This window comes from Pelodiscus sinensis, chromosome 22, assembly GCF_049634645.1.
Source record: "Pelodiscus sinensis isolate JC-2024 chromosome 22, ASM4963464v1, whole genome shotgun sequence".
Taxonomy (NCBI): Eukaryota; Metazoa; Chordata; order Testudines; family Trionychidae; genus Pelodiscus; species Pelodiscus sinensis.
The window spans coordinates 3,634,165-3,658,323 of record NC_134732.1 but is presented as its reverse complement, the minus strand read 5'-3'; the positions used below and the strand labels follow the sequence as shown (position 1 = coordinate 3,658,323).

The 24,159-nt window shown below is 46.4% G+C and overlaps 1 protein-coding gene across 12 annotated transcripts in view; it reads right to left on the bottom strand.

Annotated features, from left to right (window-relative positions):
- Nucleotides 1-24,159, bottom strand: part of EHMT1 (euchromatic histone lysine methyltransferase 1) — a 179,104-nt gene that overhangs the window by 69,739 nt on the left and 85,206 nt on the right. For 11 of the 12 annotated variants that reach the window (XM_075905437.1, XM_075905436.1, XM_075905438.1 and 8 more), the window contains one exon: nt 5,852-6,408. In XM_075905437.1, the coding sequence (XP_075761552.1) occupies nt 5,852-6,408 (557 nt within the window). Of the gene's footprint in view, nt 1-5,851; nt 6,409-20,215; nt 20,295-24,159 lie in introns of all 12 variants that reach the window. The other variant, XM_006137168.4, reaches the window with a different exon arrangement.

Here is a 24,159-nt window from a genome sequence, read left to right as displayed (position 1 = left end):
CTGCCTGCCTACCTGGCCCAGCGCGTGGAACTGGAAGCATTTCTGAGAATGCCACCATAGAGGTCCTGGATTTCAGTCTCTTTCCTAGCAACCTAAATTTGGCCTCCAGGACATCTCTCCTACCCTTCCCTACGTCACTGGTACCTACATGTACCACGACCACCGGCTCCTCCCCAGCACTACACACAAGTCTATCTAGATGCCTCGAGAGATCCGCAACCTTTGCACCAGGCAGGCAAGTGACCATACGGTTCTCCCGGTCATCACATACCCAACTATCTATGTTTCTAACAATCGAATCAGCCACTACTAACACCTGCCTCTTCCTAACAACTGGAATTCCCTCCCCCTCAGGGGTATCCTCAGCGCGAGAGGATTCCGCAACATTCTCTGGAAGGAGGGTCCCAACTACGGGACGGTTTCCCTCTGTTCCCATTGAATGCTCTGTTCCCTTGAGACTTTCATCCTCTTTAAGAGCACTGGGGCTCTCAGACTGGAGGTGGGACAGTACTACAGTGTCCCGGAAAGTCTCATCAACATAGCTCTCTGCCTCCCTTAGCTCCTCCAGTTTAGCCACCCTGGCCTCCAAAACCCAAACTCGATCTCTGAGGGCCAGCAGCTCCTTACAACGGGTGCACACATACGCCACCCGCCCACAGGGCAGGTAATCATACAGGTTACACACGACGCAATAAACAGGATAGCCCCCATTCTGCTGCTGGGCTTCTGTTTCCATTTTTTTATGAATAAGTTTAAGTATAAACTGGGCTTATTAAATGTCTGGAATATAGATTATTATAAAAGTTAGGTTTAAAGAAGGTCAGGAGTCCTGGCACCCTCTAACCTCCCTCTCCAAACTCCCTGTTAGCTGCTCCTGTTCACAAGCTCCCTGGTCGCTGACTCACAGGCTTATCAAGCCCTGGTAGCCCCTCCCCCTGACTGAGGCTCAGCCAATTAACAGAGGCTTCTAGATTTCAAACCTTTTAGAAGCTCCTTCAAACAAACAAACCAAACAGACAAATACAAGCTCAGCACACAGCAAATAACCCCCCCCCCACACACACACACTCACACACACTACACACAGCCACTTACCACAAGGGTCCCGTATTTACTCCTCTTTTACCTGGAGAACTCCCTCTCCCAACTCCCTGTTAGCTGCTCCTGTTTGCAAGCTGTACAGTACTTAAGACTCCTACTGGCACTTTTAGACTGGGTCTACATACAAAGTTGCATTTACCAAGTCATGGCCTTGCCTACACTACTACTTATATCGACAAAACTTATAGCGCACAGGGACGCAAGAAAACACTTCCCTCGATGATGTAAGTTTCACCAACATAAGTGGTAGTGTGCACAGCAGTATGTTGGGAGGCAACACAGCTATTGCCGCTCATTGGTACCGCTGTAAGGTCTCTCATGTAGACGTAGCTAACAAATGTGATTTTAGACGGATTCTATTACAGTTGTATCAGTCTGTGTGGACACTCTTATATCAATTTAAACTTGGCTTCTACTAGTTTAGCTTGCCACATGAGTTAAAAGAGATTCAAGCCATGTTTAAACCAACATAAGAGTGTCCAAACACAATACTGCACCAGTTTCACTTCAGTTTAAAAAATTATTTAGGGCTTGTCTACACAGAGTAGTTAACTTCGGGTTGTCTACACTTGAAAGGAAATGGGAATTCACTTAGGCTACGTCTACACTGGCATGAATTTCCAAAAATGCTTTTAATGGAAACGTTTTCCGTTAAAAGCATTTTCAGAAAAGCGCGTCTAGATTGGCAGGATGCTTTTCCGCAAAAGCACTTTTTGCGGAAAAGCGTCCGTGGCCAATCTAGACGCGGTTTTCCTCAAAAAAGCCCCAATCGCCATTTTCACGATCGGGGCTTTTTTGCGGAAAACAATACTGTGCTGTCTACACTGGCCCTTTTGCACAAAAGTCTTTCGGAAAAAGACTTTTGCCCGAATGGGAGCAGCATAGTTTTTCCGGAAAAGCACTAATGATTTTACATGAGATCGTCAGTGCTTTTCCGGAAATTCAAGCAGCCAGTGTAGACAGCTGGCAAGTTTTTCCGGAAAAGCAGATGATTTTCCGGAAAAACTTGCCAGTCTAGCCACAGCCCAAGGGTGTGACAACAGCTATTCTGGAATAACTCCAAGTGTTCTAGAATAAGAGTGCCGGGACATGGAGCTATTTAAGAACAGCCACTGCACTTTAAATTCACACCCTCCCTTAATTTGTGTTAATTTTCAAGTGTAGACAAGCCTTTAAGTAAAGTTAAACTGGTGCCAGTCTGTGTTTCGACAAATCCTTAGGAGTATTTATAATTAGATCTCAATCTTTTCTTCACAGCTGTCTGGATTAGCTCCATGTTTTGTTATGTACAGTTATGTTATGTACAATTCATTTTCCATCAGGAGAAAACTATCCTTTCTGCTCTCATGGAACGTTCCACTCGAAAGATAATCATTTCAATCAGGGTGTTTTGACAGTTCTAGTCTCTGCAAAGTAAGAGTGCTTAAGAAGGCAGATGCACCCTACATGCTCACTGGCTAGCGATTTGTCTATTCTTAAGTCAAGTGCAAACTCCCTAAGATTCTCTGTACAGGTGGATTGCATAGGAGAGCATAGAAGGGGTTTGGTACCAGGCTATAATCATATTATTTAACAAACACCATGGTGTAGTGACATAGCATCTTTAGTCTGTTTTATGGAAAGGGAAACTGAGGCACAGGGAGGGAAAGAGATTTGCCTGAGGTCATGCATTAACTCTTTGATCAACCCAGCTCTGCCTTCACAGGGGGACCGGTTGGCTTCAGTACCTAACTCACAGGTGTGGATTTTTCCTACCCAAGTGATGTACTTGAGTCAACTTAATTTTTTAGTGTAGACCCAACCTCGATGCTAGGAACAAAACCTAGGTCTCTTAACTTTGTGCCCTGATCTAACTACCATGCAACACGCTTTTTGTATTTCAGTAGATAAAATAGGAGGGTTTCACGATCAAGGTTTCTAGGCATTTCAAGAGTTGTGAAAATGAAAGTAAGTTTGCTGAGGGGGTGACGTTTTCATGCCAGTGAGGCAGAGCATGGTGTTCTTTACCCAGAAAATATGCACTCAACAGAAAGACTCCACCAGCATTTGAGTCTAAAACATACAATCAGCTTCCTTTTGGCCCATTTCTTCCTCCCACAAAGCCTTTCAGGTGCCTGATGAAACCGCAGGTGAACTGAGCAGAGAAGAAAAAACTCTCACGTGGGGTAAAAGATACAAAGACATGGGCACAACACACTGGCTGGTCTGATGCTTTAAAATGTCAATATTTTAAAACCTCAGCACAGATTGGTAGCAATGAAAACTACAGCTACCTTTTGGTTCCTAGCTGCTTTTCTGGTTCTGACAGTGACTCCCAAGTAGAGTCCATCTCTACATATTTTTTTCTATCAAATATCACCCAATTCACAGAGAAAAAGGCTGTCAAGTTTGCCTGAGAGGGACTCTATTGTTTGAGGTCTCAGGAATCCTCATTTTTGTCCTACCCTGGGCTCACGTAACACAAGGATCTGGCAGGAATAAAACAATGCTCTAAACATGAAAATGTGGAAGCTGCAGTCTTCTACCCCCTCATCAGCAGCATGATCTCCAAAGGGTAAGGACTGTGCCACCTGCAACAAGTGGAAAGGGGAGGTCTGATATTTTAAAAGATGCTGAGATATGATGGTGATGAAGGTCATATAGACACACAGGGAGAGAACCAAGAAACAGAAAAACGGGAACTAGTCAGGACTTTAAGCTACTCAGAACTGTATGCAGCCAAAAACCATGGAGGGGTGGGGAAGTCAGTAACTATTGTGAAGGCTGAACTGAGCAGATGTTTCATTGTCTATATAGAAACTAGATCTGAGACAAACTGAAAAGCCTGTGCTCAAACTCAGATGCAAAGGCTTGAGCATATACAGACAATTAACACCCACTGGCTTGGCAGGTGTGTTCCCTTAAATTTTTTCCATCCATGGGTAGAATAAATTTTGTTATATGCTCCGAGGCATGTGCGGATGTGCACCTCCAATAGAAACACATGCTGCTGGCTGGGGATGCTCTGCCAATCACCCGGGGGGCACCTGATTTTCTCCTGGGCAGCGGCCCAAGCGCTCAGCTTAGAGGGAAACACTGCTTGGCAGCACTGAGTATTTTGCTTCTCTCTTGACCAAACCCAAATGGGGAGAGAGTTCTGGAGGTTGGGATTTTAAAATGCCTGTGTGCCCAACGGCACGCCTAATGTTTGTGCAGTTGCTGTGATTGCAAAAGGCCATAAATGGCCAAGTGCACAAGCAGTCACGGTAACAGTGCACGTAAATTAGTCATGCAATTGCTTGCGAGGGTTCAGCACACAGCTTTCCACAGCAAACCATCAGGCTTGCAGGTTCAGGGACAAGTTATTCTGATTTACAGTAAAATTAAAAAAAAGTGAGTCAAGAGCAGTGAGACAAATCTCTCCTTCCCTGATATTTTACCTCTTACAGGAAAATTGCCTCTTCTGCCCCAAGGGATCGGCTCTCTCCATACAAGATTCCACAAGGGTCTGTATTGCTGACCTGCTTAGTCAACACGTAGGAGAGGCCACCCTGGGGGACTGCAGAGTGGTTGTGCTTTCCTTGGGCGAGACACAGGTCAGTGCTGTGCTTTCATCAGACCTGGACGTACAGCATCCGGGATTCCCCCGTCACAAACCAAAATGGCAAGAGGAACGAGTGAGCTCATTGAAGTGCAATCAAGAGGAGCCCAAAGGCCATTGGGGAGAGGTACAGCAGGGGCAGTTTCTGCTCGCCCAGTGAGGTTCAATGCAAAGGAAAGTCAAGTCATCTCAATGGGGACTAGAAGGGCTGCCTATCTAAAAGTCTGCCCTGAGCAGCTACCGTAATGGAGGGCAGCTGGGACGCTCTAGCTAAGAGATCCTAGACATGAAGTGTCAGAGAGCCGATGGCAGAGGGTTCTCAGTGGAAAGCCGTCAGCTCTGGCAACCGTCCCGCGCCAAGCTGGTCTGACAAGAGCCAGAGTTCGTTAATGTTTGGTGCACAAAGCAAGGCCTACCTCAAGCATCTGCTCACAGGGGAAAGAATGAGATTGTTTGGAAGTGGGAGCTCCCAGTGCCCCAAATCCATGGTGCCCCAGAGTAGCAGATCTGTGATTTTTATTAAGTGATGGACCTGCACCGAGTCACTCATTTTATGAATGAATAAGCTGAATTAACAAATAAGAAAAGTAACAGCAGATACTAAAACCAGAGAGGTTCTAGGATATTCAATGATTTGCGACTGACTAAAACCCAGACATTGACAGTGGGAAGTTCCCAGAGTTTCTCATCAGTGTGTGGCCACTGTCGGCAGACAGGCTACTGGGCTAGATGGACCTTTGGTCTGACCCAGTCTGGCCATTCTTAGGTTTTTATGTTTTCCATCCTAATGGGCATGATGTTCCGTTGGGTTGAACTTACAAGGAGTCTGTTTCTAAAGCAACCCTCTGGATTTAATACAAGGGCTGGAGATACAACGCAGCTGGGGTTGAAAAGCAATTACGCATCTCACATGAATACGTATGCTGGGGGGAGGCAACCAATCAGCTGCATGTTTAGAAACCCAAACTGGGAGTGTGAGGTCTGATGCTAATAGCAGCTGCAAGATACAAACCATATGATCCCCCCTGCCTCTTTGGAGGAGAAAGAGATCAACGACCTAGCGGGACATTTATGAATTACACTTGTTGGCTCAGATCAGGACCACACACCAAAAAGAAAATCCAAGACCAGTGAGCGGCAGAGCAGCTCACGACCGTGCAGATACGTTACCAGGCTAGGTGTAGATTTAGGCATTGTCTTCCGTGCTCTGTGGACCTTGACTTCAGCATTAGCGGTGTTGGCTTTTTTAGCATCCACGTCTTTGCTCCCCTCCCCGAGCTTGGCTGGCATGGTGGCTTGCATCTGAGAAAAGGTGCTCACAGTTCTCCCTTTGCTTGCTCCTCCTGGGAGGGTTTTCGCAGCATGGCCAGTGAGAGAAGCAAAGGTGCCTGTAGTCCTTAGGGGCTGCTCCTGCACCATCTGCTTAGTTAAAATAAATCCATTGCTCCCTGTTACAGCAGTCTGCGTGAAGTCATTGGCTTTCAGGTGGTTCTGCTTCCCAGTCTCGCTGTCTCTCTCCGAAATGCCATTCTCTGCTATCCTATTTAATTTAGTGCTGGAGTCCTGCTGGCTCGCTTTTGTATTGTCCTGAGTGTTTTTAGTTGGGCTTGGGTGGCTACCAGCTTCGTTGCGCTCACAGGAGCCATTGGTTTCACCATCTGCAGCCATTTTTGGTTCCCCTACTTGCTTTTCGGTAGCACTTTCATCTGCAGCCATGGCATTAAACCCTGGAGACAGAGGGCGAGAGAAAGACAGGGGTTACAGATCACGGAGCCTCCAAAGCAAGACAGGCTAACTGCCATAGGAAATACGTCACAGCAAATCTGTCTCCCATCAAAAAACTGGACGCCTTTTTTACCCAGCCGGTTATTTTGGGCTAGCTTCTCAGCTAGTGCAAGTCCCCGTGTAGCTCTTCTAAACTCACTAGAGCCATGACTTAAATATCTGTGGAGATATTTAAGAGTAGGTTAGATAAATGTCTATCAGGGATGGTCTAGACCATGGGTTCCCAAACTGCAGGGCGTACCCCCCCCCCCCGAGGGGTGTGAAGAAATTCCAGGGAGGGCGCGAGGCGACCCAGCCTCCCCCCCATCAAGTTTTGATGCCCCGCTCAGTTCTTTTTTTTCCCCCCCCCCAACAAGTTTTGCTGCTATTTGGGGGGGGAGGGTTTTTCAAAAATCAAAAAGGGGGGCATGATGCCGAAAAGTTTGGGAACCACTGGTCTAGACAGTACTGGGTCCTGCCATGAGGGCAGGGGATTGGGCTCGATGACCTCTCGAGGTCCCTTCCAGTTCTACGATTCTATGACCACGTATAGCGGCAGTGGATCTGGCCCCTCACGTCTAACTATAGGTTTTCAAGGTACAAATAATCTTTAATGTTCCCAGTAACTAGATTTATTTGATTTATTTCATCAGCCTTCCAAACCTAGTATGTAAAAAAAAAACCACCCCACTAGCCCAGTGTTTCTCAACCAGTGGTACAAGTCCCCTTAGGGATACTCGAGAGAAGTCTGGGGGGGTACGTCAACACAACTGAAATTTGGAGAAAACTGAATTTTTGTTTTAAGTTTTACAGCATTTTATTATTTTTGTACTTTTTACACCCAAAAATGTCAATGCCCACCTGGCTACGATTAAATTGTTTAAACAAATCAGTTGCAAAGGTAGAAAAAAAATGGCGTGTCTGAAAACTGTAGGTACTGGGGGAACTTATAAATGTTTTTTAAATGGGGTACTTTATAAAGAAAGGTTGAGAAACACTGCTCTAGCCAACCCAGCATGCCTAGCTCATGCAAAGCTCTCCTTACAAAGCCAGAACTGCACCAGCAAAGTTTTGCCACAATGGCTACGCCAGCACTCTCCCAGCTGATACTAGCAAACAAGTACTTTTGGTAGCGCTCATACTGGTTCAGTGAGTGAAATGAGCTACACGGGCAAAATCACTTTTTGGCTGGTACATGTATAACTGTGTCTGGTACAGAAGCATCCCTCTTGGACTCTGCTACACCAGCAAAAGTTTCTAGTGCTGACCCGCTCAAAGAGCATTTGCCTTGCCTAAACATACGATCAGGACACAGGGCTTCCTATCACAGGCACAATGCAGAGTAAAAACAGGGCCAAACTATTCTCTTAACTCAGTTCTAGGCTAACCATGTTCATTGAATTCACATTCCAGAGAGACCTGTGCTAAAAGACAGAACGAAAAGCTCGCTCGGAGCCAGGATAGGAACAGGTGTGTTAAAATTATTTTCCTCTCTTGCAAATGTGCACGCACATCAGAGATGCAGCCCCAAGTGAAAAGGATCCATATATGAATTACATGTAAAGCGGAAAAGTTGCCACCCAGGAAACATCGCACTCCCTGGGCAACCAGAAGTGATAACAATTTGCTGGCCTGTTCTGCAGTGTATCGACCGAATCATTCTATCAGGGATTCCTTGTGTTGTTTTCTTGCCCAAGGCCAGACACACTGAGCAGCAGAAGGATAAAAGACCAGCTGAAGCTTTGGGCTATCTGTCTAATGGGGCTGCCAGAACAGGTGGGACTAATTTACAACCTGTTTGATTCAAAGCTCATATTGGTAATTTCAGACTGGAATTTTTAGAAGGGCTCAGAACCCACTGCAGAAGCCACATTTTCAGAACAACTCAGCACACCGGCTACGGAGTGGCTTTGAAAATCGGGCCTTTAAATCCATCCCACCATTCTCTTAGGGAATCCCACCCCTCTCTTCCGTTTGGGGAAGCAGGGGTAGTTCTGTAGCATGGGTAGATGCTGGATGGCACAGGGGGCATTCACATTCCTGGAGCACTGGCTCTTGAGCTCAGCTCTACCGGGCTTTGCTGAGCCCCAGTGCAAAGACAGCACTGGTTGCAAGAACCAATGTACCTCTGAGACTGCAACAGGTGCTGGTGAGCAACCTCTACTGCAACAAGGATGGCAGCAATAAAATGCTTCCTCCTGGTACGGGACCCAGCATCTATGGGACTAGGAAGCTGACTTGCCCCTAAATTATGACATCTTAGGTTTTGATATTCAACTCATCATTAACACGCTGTCTACCAATGGGTTTAATCTGGAGAGGCAGAGTGGTCTCTGGCTGTTCCACTTGCACTCACCCCATCTCTGCTCTAGCACTTGAAACCCTCCTAGAATTTCCACTTTCTTTAGTCACCAGCTGCGATTTAAAATGTTTCCCCATGAGCCAGTTGTTATTAGCCCCCACGCTGGTTATAACTGCACCTTATCACCTTCACCTTCCTGAGCTCTCGCTCATTTCACTCTGAACTCAAAGGATGCCGGCACTGAATATCTTGTGGGAAAGTATCTTCATGCACATGGCTTTCCCATGGGATCCAGCTCTGAGGCTTCGGCCTGGCTAGGACCCTGCATTAGGAATGCCCCTTTTTCCACACAGAGAAGGTCAGGCACGTTCGAGCTCCCTGAGTGAAGACCGCCAGTCTAGACTATGGACGGCTGGAGTAACTTTTAAAAACAGCTCCCTAGTATTCCCTAGAGAGACTATGCAGGAGAGAAGAGGCAAAATGTGCCTCAGCTCCATCGATGTCCAAGCAGGCTTCAAAGCCAGAGTCACACCAACTCTTGCCACTTGGGACAGCGTCAGTTGACAGCTTAAGACACAAGCAAGATGCGTAGGCGTGAGCTTTCGCCAGCAGAGATCTGAAAGGAGGAAAGGCGCAGAATGGATTTTTCTGTTACTGTTCAGAACCACAGAGGGAAACCATCAGTAAGTGAAAGACCAGAAGACATCCAGTCGCCCTGGATACGCCCCATATTTTGCATTTTTAAAGAGACCGTCGTGTAGCCATTTCAATCTTCATTTGAGCAACACTAGCAGTGGGAGAAACCCAGAATTAGGGGTCTGGATTTGCAAAGCCCTAGGATCGGAGGGTTCTCAGCATTGTGCAGGAGGCGCTCAGCACCTGGCGAGATCAGGCTCGAAGGGCAGGATGGATTTACTCTACTGAGCATTCCCATTAAAGCAATCAGACAGTTGCTGCAACTGGCAGTTGTTGCACACTCTGCTCATTCAATTTAGCCAACCATAAAAGTGACCAAATGGAGACGGATTAGAGCATTGCACTAGGGGAAAGGACAACTGCATTACTCCATAAAGGCCCCAGAGACTTCAAACTTCACTCAAGTGTCTTTTTTCATAAAAAGAAAAAAAACCTGCCGCTTTCCACTTGGACTTAAATGTTGAAACTCCAATCTGATGGGCTGCCCAAACACCACTGCTCTTTACAAAGAGACAAACATTTCCAACCTGTCATTACTGGAAAGTTTGCAAAAGGACAAAGGAAAAGAGTCTGTAGACGCACAGCGGGATGGAACGTTAGACTAGACAGTGCACCTCTGGGCCTCTCTTCCCACTGCTCTGCACCTGTTGCAATCATTTAGGGCAAGGCAAAGTGAACGTGGGTTTGGTTTCATCGATTTGAAGGTTAAAAGGGACCATTGTGATTATCTAGTCAGACTTCCTGCTTAACTCAGGCCACAGAACCCTTCCTCCAATTCATGCAGCCACTCCGCACTGCTGTAGGTGAACATACAAGGCAAAATCTGCCCCCTTGAGCTTCCATCTACAACCCACCTACGTGCTGCTCAGTGGAATGTGTTAGAGGGTCTGACAATCTAGTTTCCTCGGGACACGTGTCAGTAGAAAAAACTGGGATTGCAACCGTCATCCCTGGGCGCCCTGGCTAGCAATGCCTGGAGAAAGGCCAAGGAATGAATCCGAACAGAGATTCAATTTCCCTCTCCTCCCAACTCAAGTTTGAGGCACATTGCGAAGGAGGCTTGTCCTGTAGCTGCCCATGAGGTACCTGCACTGGGGGAAAAGACTCTCTAGAACTCGCAACCTGCTGGTTTTCACCAGCACCGAATCAAAGCGAAGAGGAATAAATTACTAGTTAAAAAAAAAAAAAAAAACAAGCTGGCTGCTCCCTGCCAGCATGTTTCTGTGCTGCCCAAATCCCCTAGGAGAGCCCCTGCAACAATGCCGGATGCTCATTCAGGAGCTGCAAAGGGTTATCTCAGGTCCCTGCCCAAGCCTCTAATTAGAAAGACCCCCCACTAAGCCCCAGTTTGTGACAAGCTCTAAACTACTGAATAAGACATAGTAACAGAATTAAGTCTCTTTTCACAGTAGGAACATCTTGAGCGGGTGACAAAACCATCGGAATTGTTACTCCAGCTCAGACCAGCTAAACCAGGCCCAGCTGCCTGCTTGCGGCCCCAATTCGGCAAGTCAGCCAGCGCAGCAAAACACAGGCTTACATCACAGGCAGGTCAGTAAGACTTAGCCACAAACGTAACGAAATTAGGCACCCACCGCTTTGCTGAACAGAGAGGACTTAAGCGCATTAAGTACCCCACAGAACTGGGGTCTCGGACTGTGGCCAGTGTCAGATGCTTCAGAGAAAGGTATAAGAAACCTCATTGTGGATAATCACTAAGTAGCCCACACCTAGCAGAAGATCCTCCCCAACCCCAAGTACTATCTAAAGGGCTTATGCCAGCGTTCCCAAACTTTTTGAGACTTGCTGTTTCCTGTGACCGCAGGCAGCAACCAAGGAATCAAAGGAATTTACGAACATAAGAACAGCCAGTCTGGGTCAGGCCAAAGGTCCATCCAGCCCAGTGTCCTGTCTTCCGATAGTGGCTAATGCTAGGTACCCCCCAGAGGGAACGAACAGAACAGGGAATCATCAAGTGATCTCTCTTGTCACCCATTCCCAGCTTCTGACAAACAGAGGCTAGGGACACCATCCCTGCCCATCTTGGCTAATAGCCTTTGATAGACCTGTTCTCCATGAATTTATCCAGTTCTTTTTTGAGCCCTGCTAAAGTCCTGGCCTTCAAAACATCCTCTGGCAAGGAGTTCCACAGATTGACTTTGCACTGCATGAAGAAAAACTTCCTTTAGTTTGTTTTAAACCAGCTACCTATTAAGTTCATTAGGTGAATTAATACACATTAAGTATGTCAATTAGTGCTCTCTAACTGACACATGGATTTGTGTGTAGCGACACAGCAGAAATTGAACATCTAATCTCCAATGTGACATCAACAGTAGATCCATACCGAGACTTGATGGACACAAGTGCATTCAATCCAGCTTCACACAAATATGTGCTGGCGACTGGCACCATCAGTTTTCAAGGTGTGCGTGGAGAACGCAGGGTATTCATTCTTGATGGTGAACCAGAACTCCTGGAGAGCAAGTTGGGTGTGGAACTGATCGCAGGAAATTTCAGCTAGATGTTGATTTCAGATGCTGGAGATTCCATGGCATTTTGGGCTTGCGTTGAATGGGGTTTCACACCCAATCACACTTTGTCATGTCCAAGTCAGGGGAAAAAGGATGCTGTCTGTTCCTCCATCTGCCTGAGATGCTCAGCCATCACCTATGTGGGTGGCTGAATAATCTCATTGTCAGCCAGCAACTTGCAAAATTGTGGGAAGCAGTCCAAGTTTGTCTTCAATAGATTATTCTTCCAGAAAACAAGTTTTTTCATGAATATTGTGATTGAATCACTCAGCTGAAGGATGTGGGTGTTCGTTCCTTGCAGACCTTTATTCATTTCATTCAGTTTTCCAGATATGTCTGGGACACAAATTCCCTCTTTTTGCAAACCATCGCACAGGCATGTGGCTCGTCTCTCATTTTAAAAAATTCATTCCCCACAAGAGCTAACGAGCGTCAGTGTGGAACACGGCGACGCTGTGAACGGACCCCATGCCTGCACACAGTTTTGCAAACCCATGCACACAAAGAGACTAAGTCTTTATGTAGTTCGCAAGAGATAAGACTGGCTGCAAAACTTCACCCAGGTCTGGACTCAGGGCTATAGATGCCAGCTGTTCTCTAAATGATGAAAAAGTGAGTCTATACGGCAGACAGAGCAACTTTCTTCACCAAAGCACACAGACTTGCTTTGTAGCTTGCCACAGATGGAACTCCAACTACACAGAATCTCATCAGGGGATCACACAAGGTATTTTTGTCTTGCATGTAGCACATTGAACATTCTTTTGTGCTGTCTTGGGTCCAGGAAAATGGAGCAAGAACAGAATGCCTGCAACGCACCCTCCCAATTGTATTTCACAAAAGTCAAGAAATGTGCATTGCAACCTTCCGAGCTCACAAACACAAAGAGCAAAAGTATCCATGTTTTCCAGATGCTCCACAAGGGTGTTTTCGTGATCCGGTGCTAATACCTCGATCTTTTGCTTTACTGCGTGGTTAGAGAGTGACACGACTTTGAGTTTGTTTGCCTCAGTCTCCCTTCACTTTATCTTCACCTTATCGATCACAGCTGGCAAAATCAAAGTCTCTCCAGTTGTGTGAGGCTTTTTGGCCTGTGAGATGCAGTAACTCCCCTCAAACGATGCCTTTTGAGCCCACGGAGAGATGGCCCTGGCTTTCTTGAATGTGGCTGCTGAAGCAAGAATTGTTCTTTCGAGAGCTAGAAAAATGACTTAGTTTGCCTGGGTGTTCCTTCTAAAGGGTTACCAAATATTTAAGCAGGTTAGGCTTCATGCATTTGATAGACAACACCATGGCTATGTCTAGACTAGAGTGGGTTTTTTTTAAAAAAAGTGGCCTTTTTTCTAAAAAAACTTCACCTGCATCTAGACTGCTGCCGCATTCTTTCGAAATTAAATCGAAAGAACACGGCTTTTTTTTTGACAGTGGTAAACCTCATGTTACGAGGAAGAACGCCTTTTTTCGAAATAGTTCTTTCGCGTTCTTGAATGGAAACAGGGCTTTTTCCAAAGAGAGCATCCAGGTTGCTTTTTCGAAAAGAGATGAGGCGGTCTAGAGACGATCTCTTTCGAAAGAAGCTTTTTCAAAATCTTCTTTCGAAAGAAGTATGTAGTCTAGACATACTCCTAGTGACAAAACTGGCATTTTGGCCTTTCTTCTTTCTTGCCAAACTCACCGGGTAAGCCAAACTCAAAGAAAGCCTCATAGTATTTGCAAGCAAGTTTCTGGCACTCTCCTTTTTCACTCAAAACTGAATCACCAAACTCACTGGCGGAGGTGGCAGCAGGAACTCTGCATAAAAATGAGTCCGTTGCACCTCTTCTCACAAATCAGAAAGTAGAAGCTATTACTAGGCAAAGAGGCAGAACTTAGGATGGCCCCGTATGGTGAAATGAGAGAAACAGTGACTTACAATGATTCTTTATCAAGGGCCAGCAGGGTACTCGGGGTTCAATAAAAGAAGATACAGGCCCTGCTTTAAGGACTTACAAGCCACTGCAGATTCCTGTCTCAAAACAGGCTCCGAAGAGCTCAAGCAGAGAAGATGCTGTGTTGACATAGCTGCTACCCCATAGATAACGAACATCTGGATTCAAGACTCTCGGCTGGATGCTTGCAGTCGGATGGTACATGTGGAAAAATGGCATCCACATAGCCAACATGTCCAGACCTCCTCCACAAATACCATGCCAGGAGGCCACCATTTCACAGAATCGTGGCTTCCACACAGTGTGACTTCTCACATGGTACATGCTGTGTGGAGGCTGCCAGTTTGTACATTAAACTATCAGCCTCCTGGCACAAAGTGTGTGGAGCAGACCCAGACACGTTAAGGGGCGAACGGCAGTCTCCTGGGCTGAAACTGTCTCATTGGATCCGTGACCTGACAGCCCCAAATGGGGATCTAACCCAAATTTTGAGAACTGTTGGCTTACGCCCTAAAGCTTTATAGTCTTTATACAATTTTCATCCTTTCTAATAATACTATGACTGTTCTCACTAGCCATGTATCAGAGGGGTAGCTGTGTTAGTCTGAATCTGCAAAAGCGGTGAGGAGTCCTGTGGCACCTAATAGACTAACTGAAGTGTCGGAGGCATGAGCTTTCGTGGGCAAAGACCCACTTCATGGGTGCATTCATCTGACAAAGTGGGTCTTTGCCCACGAAAGCTTATGCTCCAACACTTCAGTTAGTCTATAAGGTGCCACAGGACTCCTTGCCGCTCACTAGCCATATAATTTGCCTCATCCTTTTCAGACTCTGCTTAAGATGCTGGTCTCACTGGTATCTTGTGGCAATGAGTTCCAGAGGTCATTTAAGCAGAGCATAAAGTATTTTCTTTTAAAAAGTGTTGCCTTTGCATTTCATTGAACTTCTCACATGTAATGAGACAGAGTGAACGTAAATGTCTGTGCTATCTGTATATTTTTGCCATGTTTTGTTCTATTAATCTTTTCTCTGAAAGTGTGCCTTTTCAATATTTCCTCACATGAAGTTGCTCCAAGCCTCCACTCATTTTCCTCACCCATCTCAGACCTCCTCCTGTTGTTGCTGCTTCTGTGTTGTTGTTTTTTTTAATATGGAAAACAGAACAAAGCACAGAATTTCAAGAGAGGGCATACACTCAATTTATACAGTGGCACTGTAACATTTCAGCATTATTTTCTATTCCTTCCTTTATGCATTTTGCGGGTTGGTTGTGTGCAGGGCTGGTCCTAACCAACTGGCGGCCCCAGGCAACCACCGGGCAAAATTTGTCAAGGAAAAATAAACCCTTAATTGCTGCGTGTCCCGAGAGCAGGCTTCCGTCAGCGGTCCCTTGAATATGGCGACCCTGGGCAACCCCCAGGCTCACCCACTCTTAAGACTGGCTCTGATTGTGTGTGCATATGTGCACATGCATGTTGGTTTTTACCCCCACTCCACACTGAACAGAAGATTTCACTGAGCCGTCTGCGGTGGTGGCCAATCTGTTTCCTGAGTGGTTACTGTTAATTTCGAAACCAAAAACATGTCTGAGTGGATACATAGACCAACCAAGAATGCCATCTCGTTCAGCTTTGCCAGGACCCTCTGAAGTTCTTATCGACCTGCCATGCTGCAGCCAATCTAAGTTCATATAGCTCCCCGCCAGACACCACCCACTCGTGGCACCAGAATGAGAGGACACTGGCAATAGGGGTACATCTACACGGCAAGCAATGAAGCGACTGGTAGCACAGTTAAGAATACACATGCTAGCCCCAGGTAACAGCTGTCATGTAGACATGGCAGCAGAGGATTCAGCACAGCTAGCAACCAAAGGATAGACCCAGGGTTCCTGGCAGGCTTGAGATTGGCAGCACACGGGTATGCCTACCCACGCTGTCAATCATTCTTTCGTTGGGCAGGGCTGTGACTCTCCCCGCTACCCGCTTTCTTCCGACCCAAGTTTGCGTTGACATTTAAATGATCACCACGGGGACCCTGGGTCAGCACCGCAGAGACGAGTGGGGCAGTTTTCGTCTCTCCCATCTATCGCTCCTGCCTCTCTGCAGACATCTCCTCATTGCCCAGGTGCCGCACCGCTGACGTTTTTCTTTTCACACATAGCACCAAGGGGAAGGCTGGGGGGGGGGGAAGAGGGAGGGCTGTTAAATGAAACCTCAGCTTCTGAACGAGACTCCTGAGACAGGAGCCAATATGCCACATCGCCTTGTATCCCAGCGCCGCCTGCCAGGGTCGGTGCGCGCCTTTCCATTGCTTGCGCTGGATTGCTGTCTTTCAGGATTCTCACCTGGCGCTTGCGCTGCTCTAGAAACGGTTCGTTCTCCTGGCCTGTGTGACCAGGTCTGCTCAGTCCTGCCACTCGATGACTTCTCAAGGCCTCTTCCGGCATTACCTTGCGATGATTCTGTGACAACTGCACTACAGCTCACACCACTGACTGCAGCCGGAGGGAACGGTATTGCCTCTGTAGTGACAGCGGAGGGTGGCTAGGTCGCCAGGACCTCCTCACGTTCAGTTCATTTGTGGCTTTCAGCTGGGCACCTGACTCCCTTAGGTCCCACTGAAAATCACAGACTTCTCTCCTCAATTGCACTAACTGGGAAAAACAACTAAGAGATATGAACCCTCGTGCTTCAGGGCATAAACCAATCACTATGGGTGTGTCTAGACTACATGCCTCCTTCGACGGAGGCATGTAGATTAGCCAGATCGGAAGAGGGAAATGAAGCCGCGATTAAAATAATCGCGGCTTCATTTAAATTTAAATGGCTGCCCCGATCTGCCGATCAGCTGTTTGTCGGCAGATCGGGGGAGTCTGGACGCGATGCCCCGACAAAGAAGCCTTTCTTCATCGACACAGGTAAGCCTCGTGAAACCAGGCTTACCTGTGTCGATGAAGAAAGGCTTCTTTGTCGGGGCATCGCGTCCAGACTCCCCCGATCTGCCGACAAACAGCTGATCGGCAGATCGGGGCAGCCATTTAAATTTAAATGAAGCCGCGATTATTTTAATCGCGGCTTCATTTCCCTCTTCCGATCTGGCTAATCTACATGCCTCCGTCGAAGGAGGCATGTAGTCTAGACACACCCTATGACTGGGGGGAGGAAAAATCTTGCAAGTGAGCGCACAGTTGTCCATTATGGAGGTTTTGTACATTCCCCGAGCCGTAAGGCACTGACTTCAGCTAAAGACAAATCACCCAGAAGCTGCTGTCCTGTCTCCCCAGCCCAGAAAGGGTTAACATCTCACCCAGCTCTTTCCAGACCTTGCTATAGAGCAGGGATGCGCAACCTTTTTCCCGGTGGGACCCCTGGGAAAATTTTGGTTGGAGAAAAACCAAAAAAACACGCGGGCCCTTTAAATGCCGCTCCCCCCACCTGCCACTCTCTCTGCCCCCACTGTGTATACGCCATGCCAGGAAAAAAATGGCGGCCAGCCCAGTGCTGCTACTCCCCCCAGAAGACAGCCGCAACCCCCCTGGGGGTCGCAAGCCACGGGTTACGCACCGCTGCTGTAGAGCACAATTAATTCAAACGAGAGATGTACAATCCTGTGTAACCAGTTAACCGGTTGAATAGTATGTTTAACTAGTTAACTGATTAAATATTATGGTTAACGGGTTAACTACTTAAATGGGGTGGACGGGGTGCCGCTCCAGCCCAGCAAGGAATGGGCTCCTTGCCCATGGCACGGTAAACTGATGCAGGCAGGCCAGTCGGACCACAGGTCGGGGGACTGCTCCAGCTGGATCGGGCCCACCGCTCCACACCCGGGCTGCTGGTTAACTATAACCAGTAAGCATCAACCAGTAAGGGCAATGTTTACTGGTTAACCATTCATATCCCTAATTCAAACACAAAACCACACCACATAACACCAAAACCTAGCTATTTCCCTAACCTCAGCTGCCTTGGGGGCACACAGTTCTGCCCCCAGCTTCTCTCAGACCTGCTCCAAGGACAGCCATGGACACCTACCTCTCCACTGCATCTCTCACTGCTCTATATAGGCATCATGGGTCTGACAACTGAACAGGACTGGCTGGAAGCCGGCCTTCATGTCCCATAAAGGGGAAGATCACCCAGTTACAACACCAAGCTGCTCGGTCCTTTCCTAGGTCAGTCTCAAGCAGTTGAGAAGGTGCAGCAGCCCTACTCTCTCGTCTGTACTGAGCCTATGGAAATCTTGTTAATAAAAGTGCATCCGTTTATTTAAACAATTATAACCAAAGCTTTGTAGCGCACCTGTATATTTAATCAAGATACAAGAGCCATTTCCTCACGATCAGATTGCCTTGCTGAATTCACTTTTAACAGGAGGTCGTTCAAAGGCTTGTGGGTCTTATGGTTTGTTGGTAAGGAAGAGAACCCTATCTTTCTCTCTCTCAGGAAAAGTAAAATTAAGAAAACAGTAAAGCCAAGAAAAGATGAAAGAAAAAGGAGCGTGAACGGGGCATGCTAGGTGAGTGAGCACTAGTTAGTATTCAACTGTAGATCAAGATTTTGTAACAGAATGTAAGAGATGTCCACCCGTTTTGTTCAACACAGCAATAAGAAAGTTTTGACACCAAGGGTGATTCTTTTCTTCTTGGTGAAGCAGAACTGAAAACATCAGGCTCGTATCCTCAGCGGGTACAAGCCATCGCAGCTCCCAGGCCTCCGTGGCGCAACACAACTTCCACCAGCTGAGAATCTGGCCCCTATATTTTCATAACACAACTAGCATCTCTCCTCTCTGCTTTGGGAGCCAGCACCAGTGTGAAGTGCGATGCTGCTGTGCTGCTTAGTGTGAAGTATCATGCCCAAGACTGGCCTAACAGGAAAAAAGGCCTTTCATCTTGAATGTTTAAACGGTAGATGCCCGAGGAAAACTGGATTTGGCCTCTTGCCTCCAGGTTGCCAGCTGTAACTGTAGTAACTGAAAGTTAATCCCTGTTCAATGGCCTACTGTCTCAATCCATTTTCAAGGGAATGACAACCACCCTCAACTCCATTCATAAGGCCGCTGCCTTAACCACATGTAAGTGCCTCTTGAAAACCAGCTTCTGCTGTATTTCCTGCAGTGTGTGGAGCTGATTGGCACATAAATACATTGCCTGTTTTCCTTCCCTAACCTCTGCCTACTTGTTTGCCCGTCCTCATGTTGCGAGCTTCTCACAGCCAAGCCCTTTCTTCTTGACTGCCTGGAACGCACCTACATTATCACAGGTGCTATCATAAATACGTAACGACGTCTTGCCCTATCTGACCCGCTTCTTGGCAGTCCTCAGCATGGAACCCAAGTGCTGAATGAGCCATGGAAAGCAAACTGGCCTCTTAAGGCAGCCATGTCTAGAAGGGAACAGAGGCACAGTGAGTGATCACCCGAAGAACAGTTTTCTATGCTGCATCTGTTCTCAAGATAAGAGGCTTCACTTTTCAGGGGTGCCATTCTGGCACTTTTCGGCCAGCACAAATCTCATTTGTAAAAAAATTAACATTGGAATAAATGTTTCAATACATCCATGTGCTTTTAAACATAGGACGGGGTCTTAGCTGAAAGCAAGCTGATGCACGACTGGCACCACAAAGGGTGTCGCAATCACACGACGGCTGCCACCACAGACGTCACAGAAACAGCAGGTACACTTGAGATCTTTATGTCCATTAATTCCATTCCTCTGTTCATTGATTCTGCAACTGGCCTCTCACTGGAAGCTCTCCATCTCCTGGGCTGAGCAAAACAGGTGCAATCTGCTTTGAAAGACCAAGCAAAATGTAGCTGAGTGCCCTGCACTATCGGCACTAGCAGAAGAAACAAAATCATTCAAATGTAAGAGATGAATTATTCATTTGTTACATGCTGAGACAAACTAGATATGCCCTTTCCCCTCCCCCCCATAACACAAGATCAACTTTTTTTCCATTCACCCCTTTTCTACAAAAGTGAAGGTCTGGCTGAACTTCTACCCACAGAAAAATGCAACTGGACCCTTTCTTAATGTATGGTGGCATCTCAGTTCTGGTCACCAGTTTGCTATTCTCCTGTAGCTCTTTTCTATCTCTGTTGTGTGGCCTTAGACAGAAAAGAACATTTAGTCTACACATGCAGCTAATGCTGAGTTTTACTTCGTCTAGGACTTCCTCCCAGAACACTGATGACATGTGAAGTTGAAAGCTTAATTATTTCTCAATTTTGTGCTAGTAGGTGGAAGCCAGAAGAGCCCCCACTCTCTATTACTGAACCACAGCATCACCGCACCTCTGCATACCTTTCATCCAAGGAATTCAACGCACTCCATGCATTACAGCTCACAAAATGCCCGTGAGGTAGGCAGCTTTCTTGCCATCCTACAGATGGAGAAAACTCAGGCTCAGAGAAGTTGTATGACTTGCAAAGGGCCATGCAAGTGAGTCCATGGAAGAGCTGGCACTATCCACACTAACACAAAGCAGCATTGTTACAAATAACTGCCCTTCTGCGGATCCGAATTCATATGGATTTCTGAAAATCAGGACAAGCATTTCCAATTGTCCTGATTTCAACTCCTGCAGCCAACCCAGGCAGGGATGTCCTTACAAAGGGAACAGAATCCAGATCAACTCCTGTTCATCCAACATGACATGATCAGCAGTCCCGTGGTATTTCAGATCCAATCATAAGAACCAGACACTTCACAATGAAGCTTATTCTTGAGTTAGCTCAGCTCTGTTTTACAGGTCCAAGAAATTCAGATAGTTGAGAGAAATTTCAAAGAGCCTCCCAACTTTAGGAGGTGCCCATCCATCACTGCATTAGATGCTACCTCTAGGGAAATCATTTCCAGCCAACTTGTCAGGCAGTAGTAATTATTTAATGTTTGCGAAGCATGTGAAAATGTAAATCATTATATAAATGCTACATGTAATCGGTTGTGGAACGGAGGAACACTAACTAATTAAACTCGTGTTGTAGTTAATGCTGGTTTATGACAGTCAGGTTAGAACTATATATGCAAGTCACACAGTCAACTAATCATCCAAGCCAGCATCAGGCATGTTAAAATAATGGGTTACTACAAAAGCACAACAGGGAATGGAAATGTCTGAGCCTTGGTTCTTGAAATATTCCGTCCCATACCTCCTACCTAAACAAGCTGGTAGATGGAAGGAGGGAGGGTGGCTTGAAAGTCCTATAGCTCAGGAGACTGGAAATGCACGCATTATACCGCTGCACACCTGGGATTCTTCTTCCTATGGCTCACGCTATTTACTTTTAGCCAAAAATAAGTCAAGAGGTCTCAGCATCAAGACTTTCCAGTATCACTCCATTCTGATTCACATTTTGGTTTGTTTAACCCATCAGAATCTAAAGGCAGCTGTTTGAGACTAACTAGAGGTAGAAACAATGGTTTGTGTTATGTAAAAGCAGCTAACTACTCCACATCCAAGTGACATAAGGCACCACAGTCAGTTTCTCTCCGCTACAATGGTGCACATACACAACCTTGACTTCCATGAGACTATTCACAGGCTTAAAGAAAAGCATGTGTGCAAATGCTTGCAGGATTTGGTCATCAGACGAGTCAGTGGTTTGTAAAAAAGGAGTTTCTAAAAAACAAAAAACGAACACACAGACGTCAACTGTGGGACTCTGATATGGGAAGGAGGACGCTAGGAAGAGATTGATCCACCTGACCAAGAAGGGTAAGAGCAACTTCATGCACTGGACCACCAACCCAGTGAAGAGGGCTTGAAGCAGTTTCAAAGAGGACAGGTGACAAAAGCCCACAGAGAAGCATTAAAAAAAAGGATCTTAACACAGATGAGGACACACACAGAAATTTACACTAGGGTCACAGGAGCAACAAGAGGGGGCAATCTCTATTCAACACCCCAGAGGTCTAAACACAAATGCAAGACAAATGGGGAATACACAGGAAGACCTGGAAGTATTAGTACATGAGCTAAACCAGAGGTTTTCCAAGTTGGGTTGCGGGTCACTAGACACTTTGTTTATCTAAGTGCCCATAGACACGGAGTCTTGCAGCTCCCATTGGCTGCAGTTTGCCGTTTCCTGCCCAGGGGGGCTGTGATGATACATACTCATGGACGTTTAGATAAACAAAGCATGTCACCGCTTACCCAGGTGGGCCCACAACCCAACTCTGAAAACCCCCGAGCTAAACAATGACTGAACTGGCATCATTGAGAACTGGTGGGATAACTCTCAGGATTGAAATACTGAAATAGAGAGGGTTGGCTTTTTCAGGAAGGACAGACAGGGAAAATAAGGGAAGCAGCATTGCATTACACATCCAGAATATATATATATTTATGCTGAGGGCCAGAAGGAGATAAAAGGATAAAGATAAAAGGGGAGAAAGGGGATGATGTTATGGTAGAGGTCTACTCTAGACCAGTGTTTCCAACTAGTGGTAGGATTACACTGAGGGGTACTCGAGAGAAGTCTGGGGGGTTTGTCAACACAACTGAAACTTGGAGAAAACTGAATTTTTGCTTTAAGTTTTACAGGGCTTTATTATTTTTGTACTTTTTATACCCAAAAATTTCATCGCCCATCTGGCTACGATTAAGTTGTTTAAACAAATGTGTTGCAATGGTAGAAAAAACTGTATCTGAAAACTGTAGGTACTGGGAGTACTTTTTTTTTTTTTGTAAAGGGGGTACTTATAATTTCTTTAAAGGGGGTAATTTATTAAAAAAGGTTGAGAAACACTGCTCTAGCCACCAAATCAGGTAAAGGAGGTGGATGAGGCATTTCTAGAACAGAAACATCTGAAACACAAGGCCTGGTAATAAAGGGGGACTTTTACAACCTATACATCTGTTAGAAAAGCAACACATCAAACATCATATCCATCAACAGAACATCAGTAAGTTCATGGAATGTGCTAGGGACAACTGAGTTGCAGAAAGTGAAAGAAGTAACCAAGGGAGCAGCTATTTTAGATTTGATTCTGACCAACAGGAAAGAACTGGTAGCAACTCAGAAGACGGAAGGCACTTTGAAAGATAGTGATAGTAAAATGATGGATTTTACAATTCTAAGGAAAGGAAGGTGTAAATGCAGCAGAATAAGAGCAATGAACTTAACAAAATAGACTTTTAATATATCAGAGAACTGGCAGGTAAGGCAGAACATATATGCAAGGAGATCATAGAATCATAGAACCATAGAGCTGGAAGAGACCTCAGAAGATCATCAAGTCCAGTCCCCTGCTCTAGGCAGGACCAATCCCAACTAAATCAACCCGGCCAGGGCTTTGTCAAGCCAAGACTAACACCTCTAGGGATGGAGACTCCACTACTTCCCTAGGTAACCCATTCCAGTGCTTCACCACGCTCCTAGTGAAATAGTTTTTCCTTAATATCCAACCTAGACCTCTCCCACCACAACTTGTGACCATTGCTCCTTGCTCTACTATCTGTCGCTACTGAGAACAGCCTCTCTCCATCCTCTTTGGAAGCTCCCTTCAGGAAGCCAAGAAGGCTGCTATCAAATCCCCCCTCACTCTCCGCTTCTGCAGACTAAACAGACCCAACTCCCTCAGCCTCTCCTCATAGGTCATATGCTCCAACCACCTAATCATTTTGGTTGCCCTCTGCTGGACCCTCTCCAATGCATCAACATCTTTTTTGTAGTGGGGGGCCCAGAACTGGACACAGTACTCCAGATGTGGCCTCACCAGAGCCGAATAAAGGGGAGTAATGACATCTCTGGATCTGCTGGCAATGCTCCTCTTACTGCAACCTAATACGCCATTAGCCTTCTTGGCTACAAGGGCACACTGTTGATTCATATCCAGCTTCTCATCCACTGTAACCCCCAGGTCCTTTCTGCAGAACTACTAAAGCGGTTGGTCCCCAGCTTGTAACAATGCTTGGGATTCTTCCGTCCCAAGTGCAGGACTCTGCACTTGTCCTTATTGAACCTCATCAGATTTCTTGTGGCCCATTCCTCCAATTTGTCTAAGTCACTCTGGACCCTATCTCTGCCCTCAAGCGTATCTACCTCTCCCCCTAGCTTAGTGTCATCCGCAAACTTGCTGAGGGTGCAATCCATCCCCTCATCCAGGTCATTAATAAAGATATTGAACAAAACCGGTCCTAGAACCGAACCTTGGGGCACTCCGCTAGAAACCGACCGCCATCCTGACATCGAGCCGTTGATCACTACCCGCTGGGCCTGGCCTTCTAGCCATCTTTCTATCCA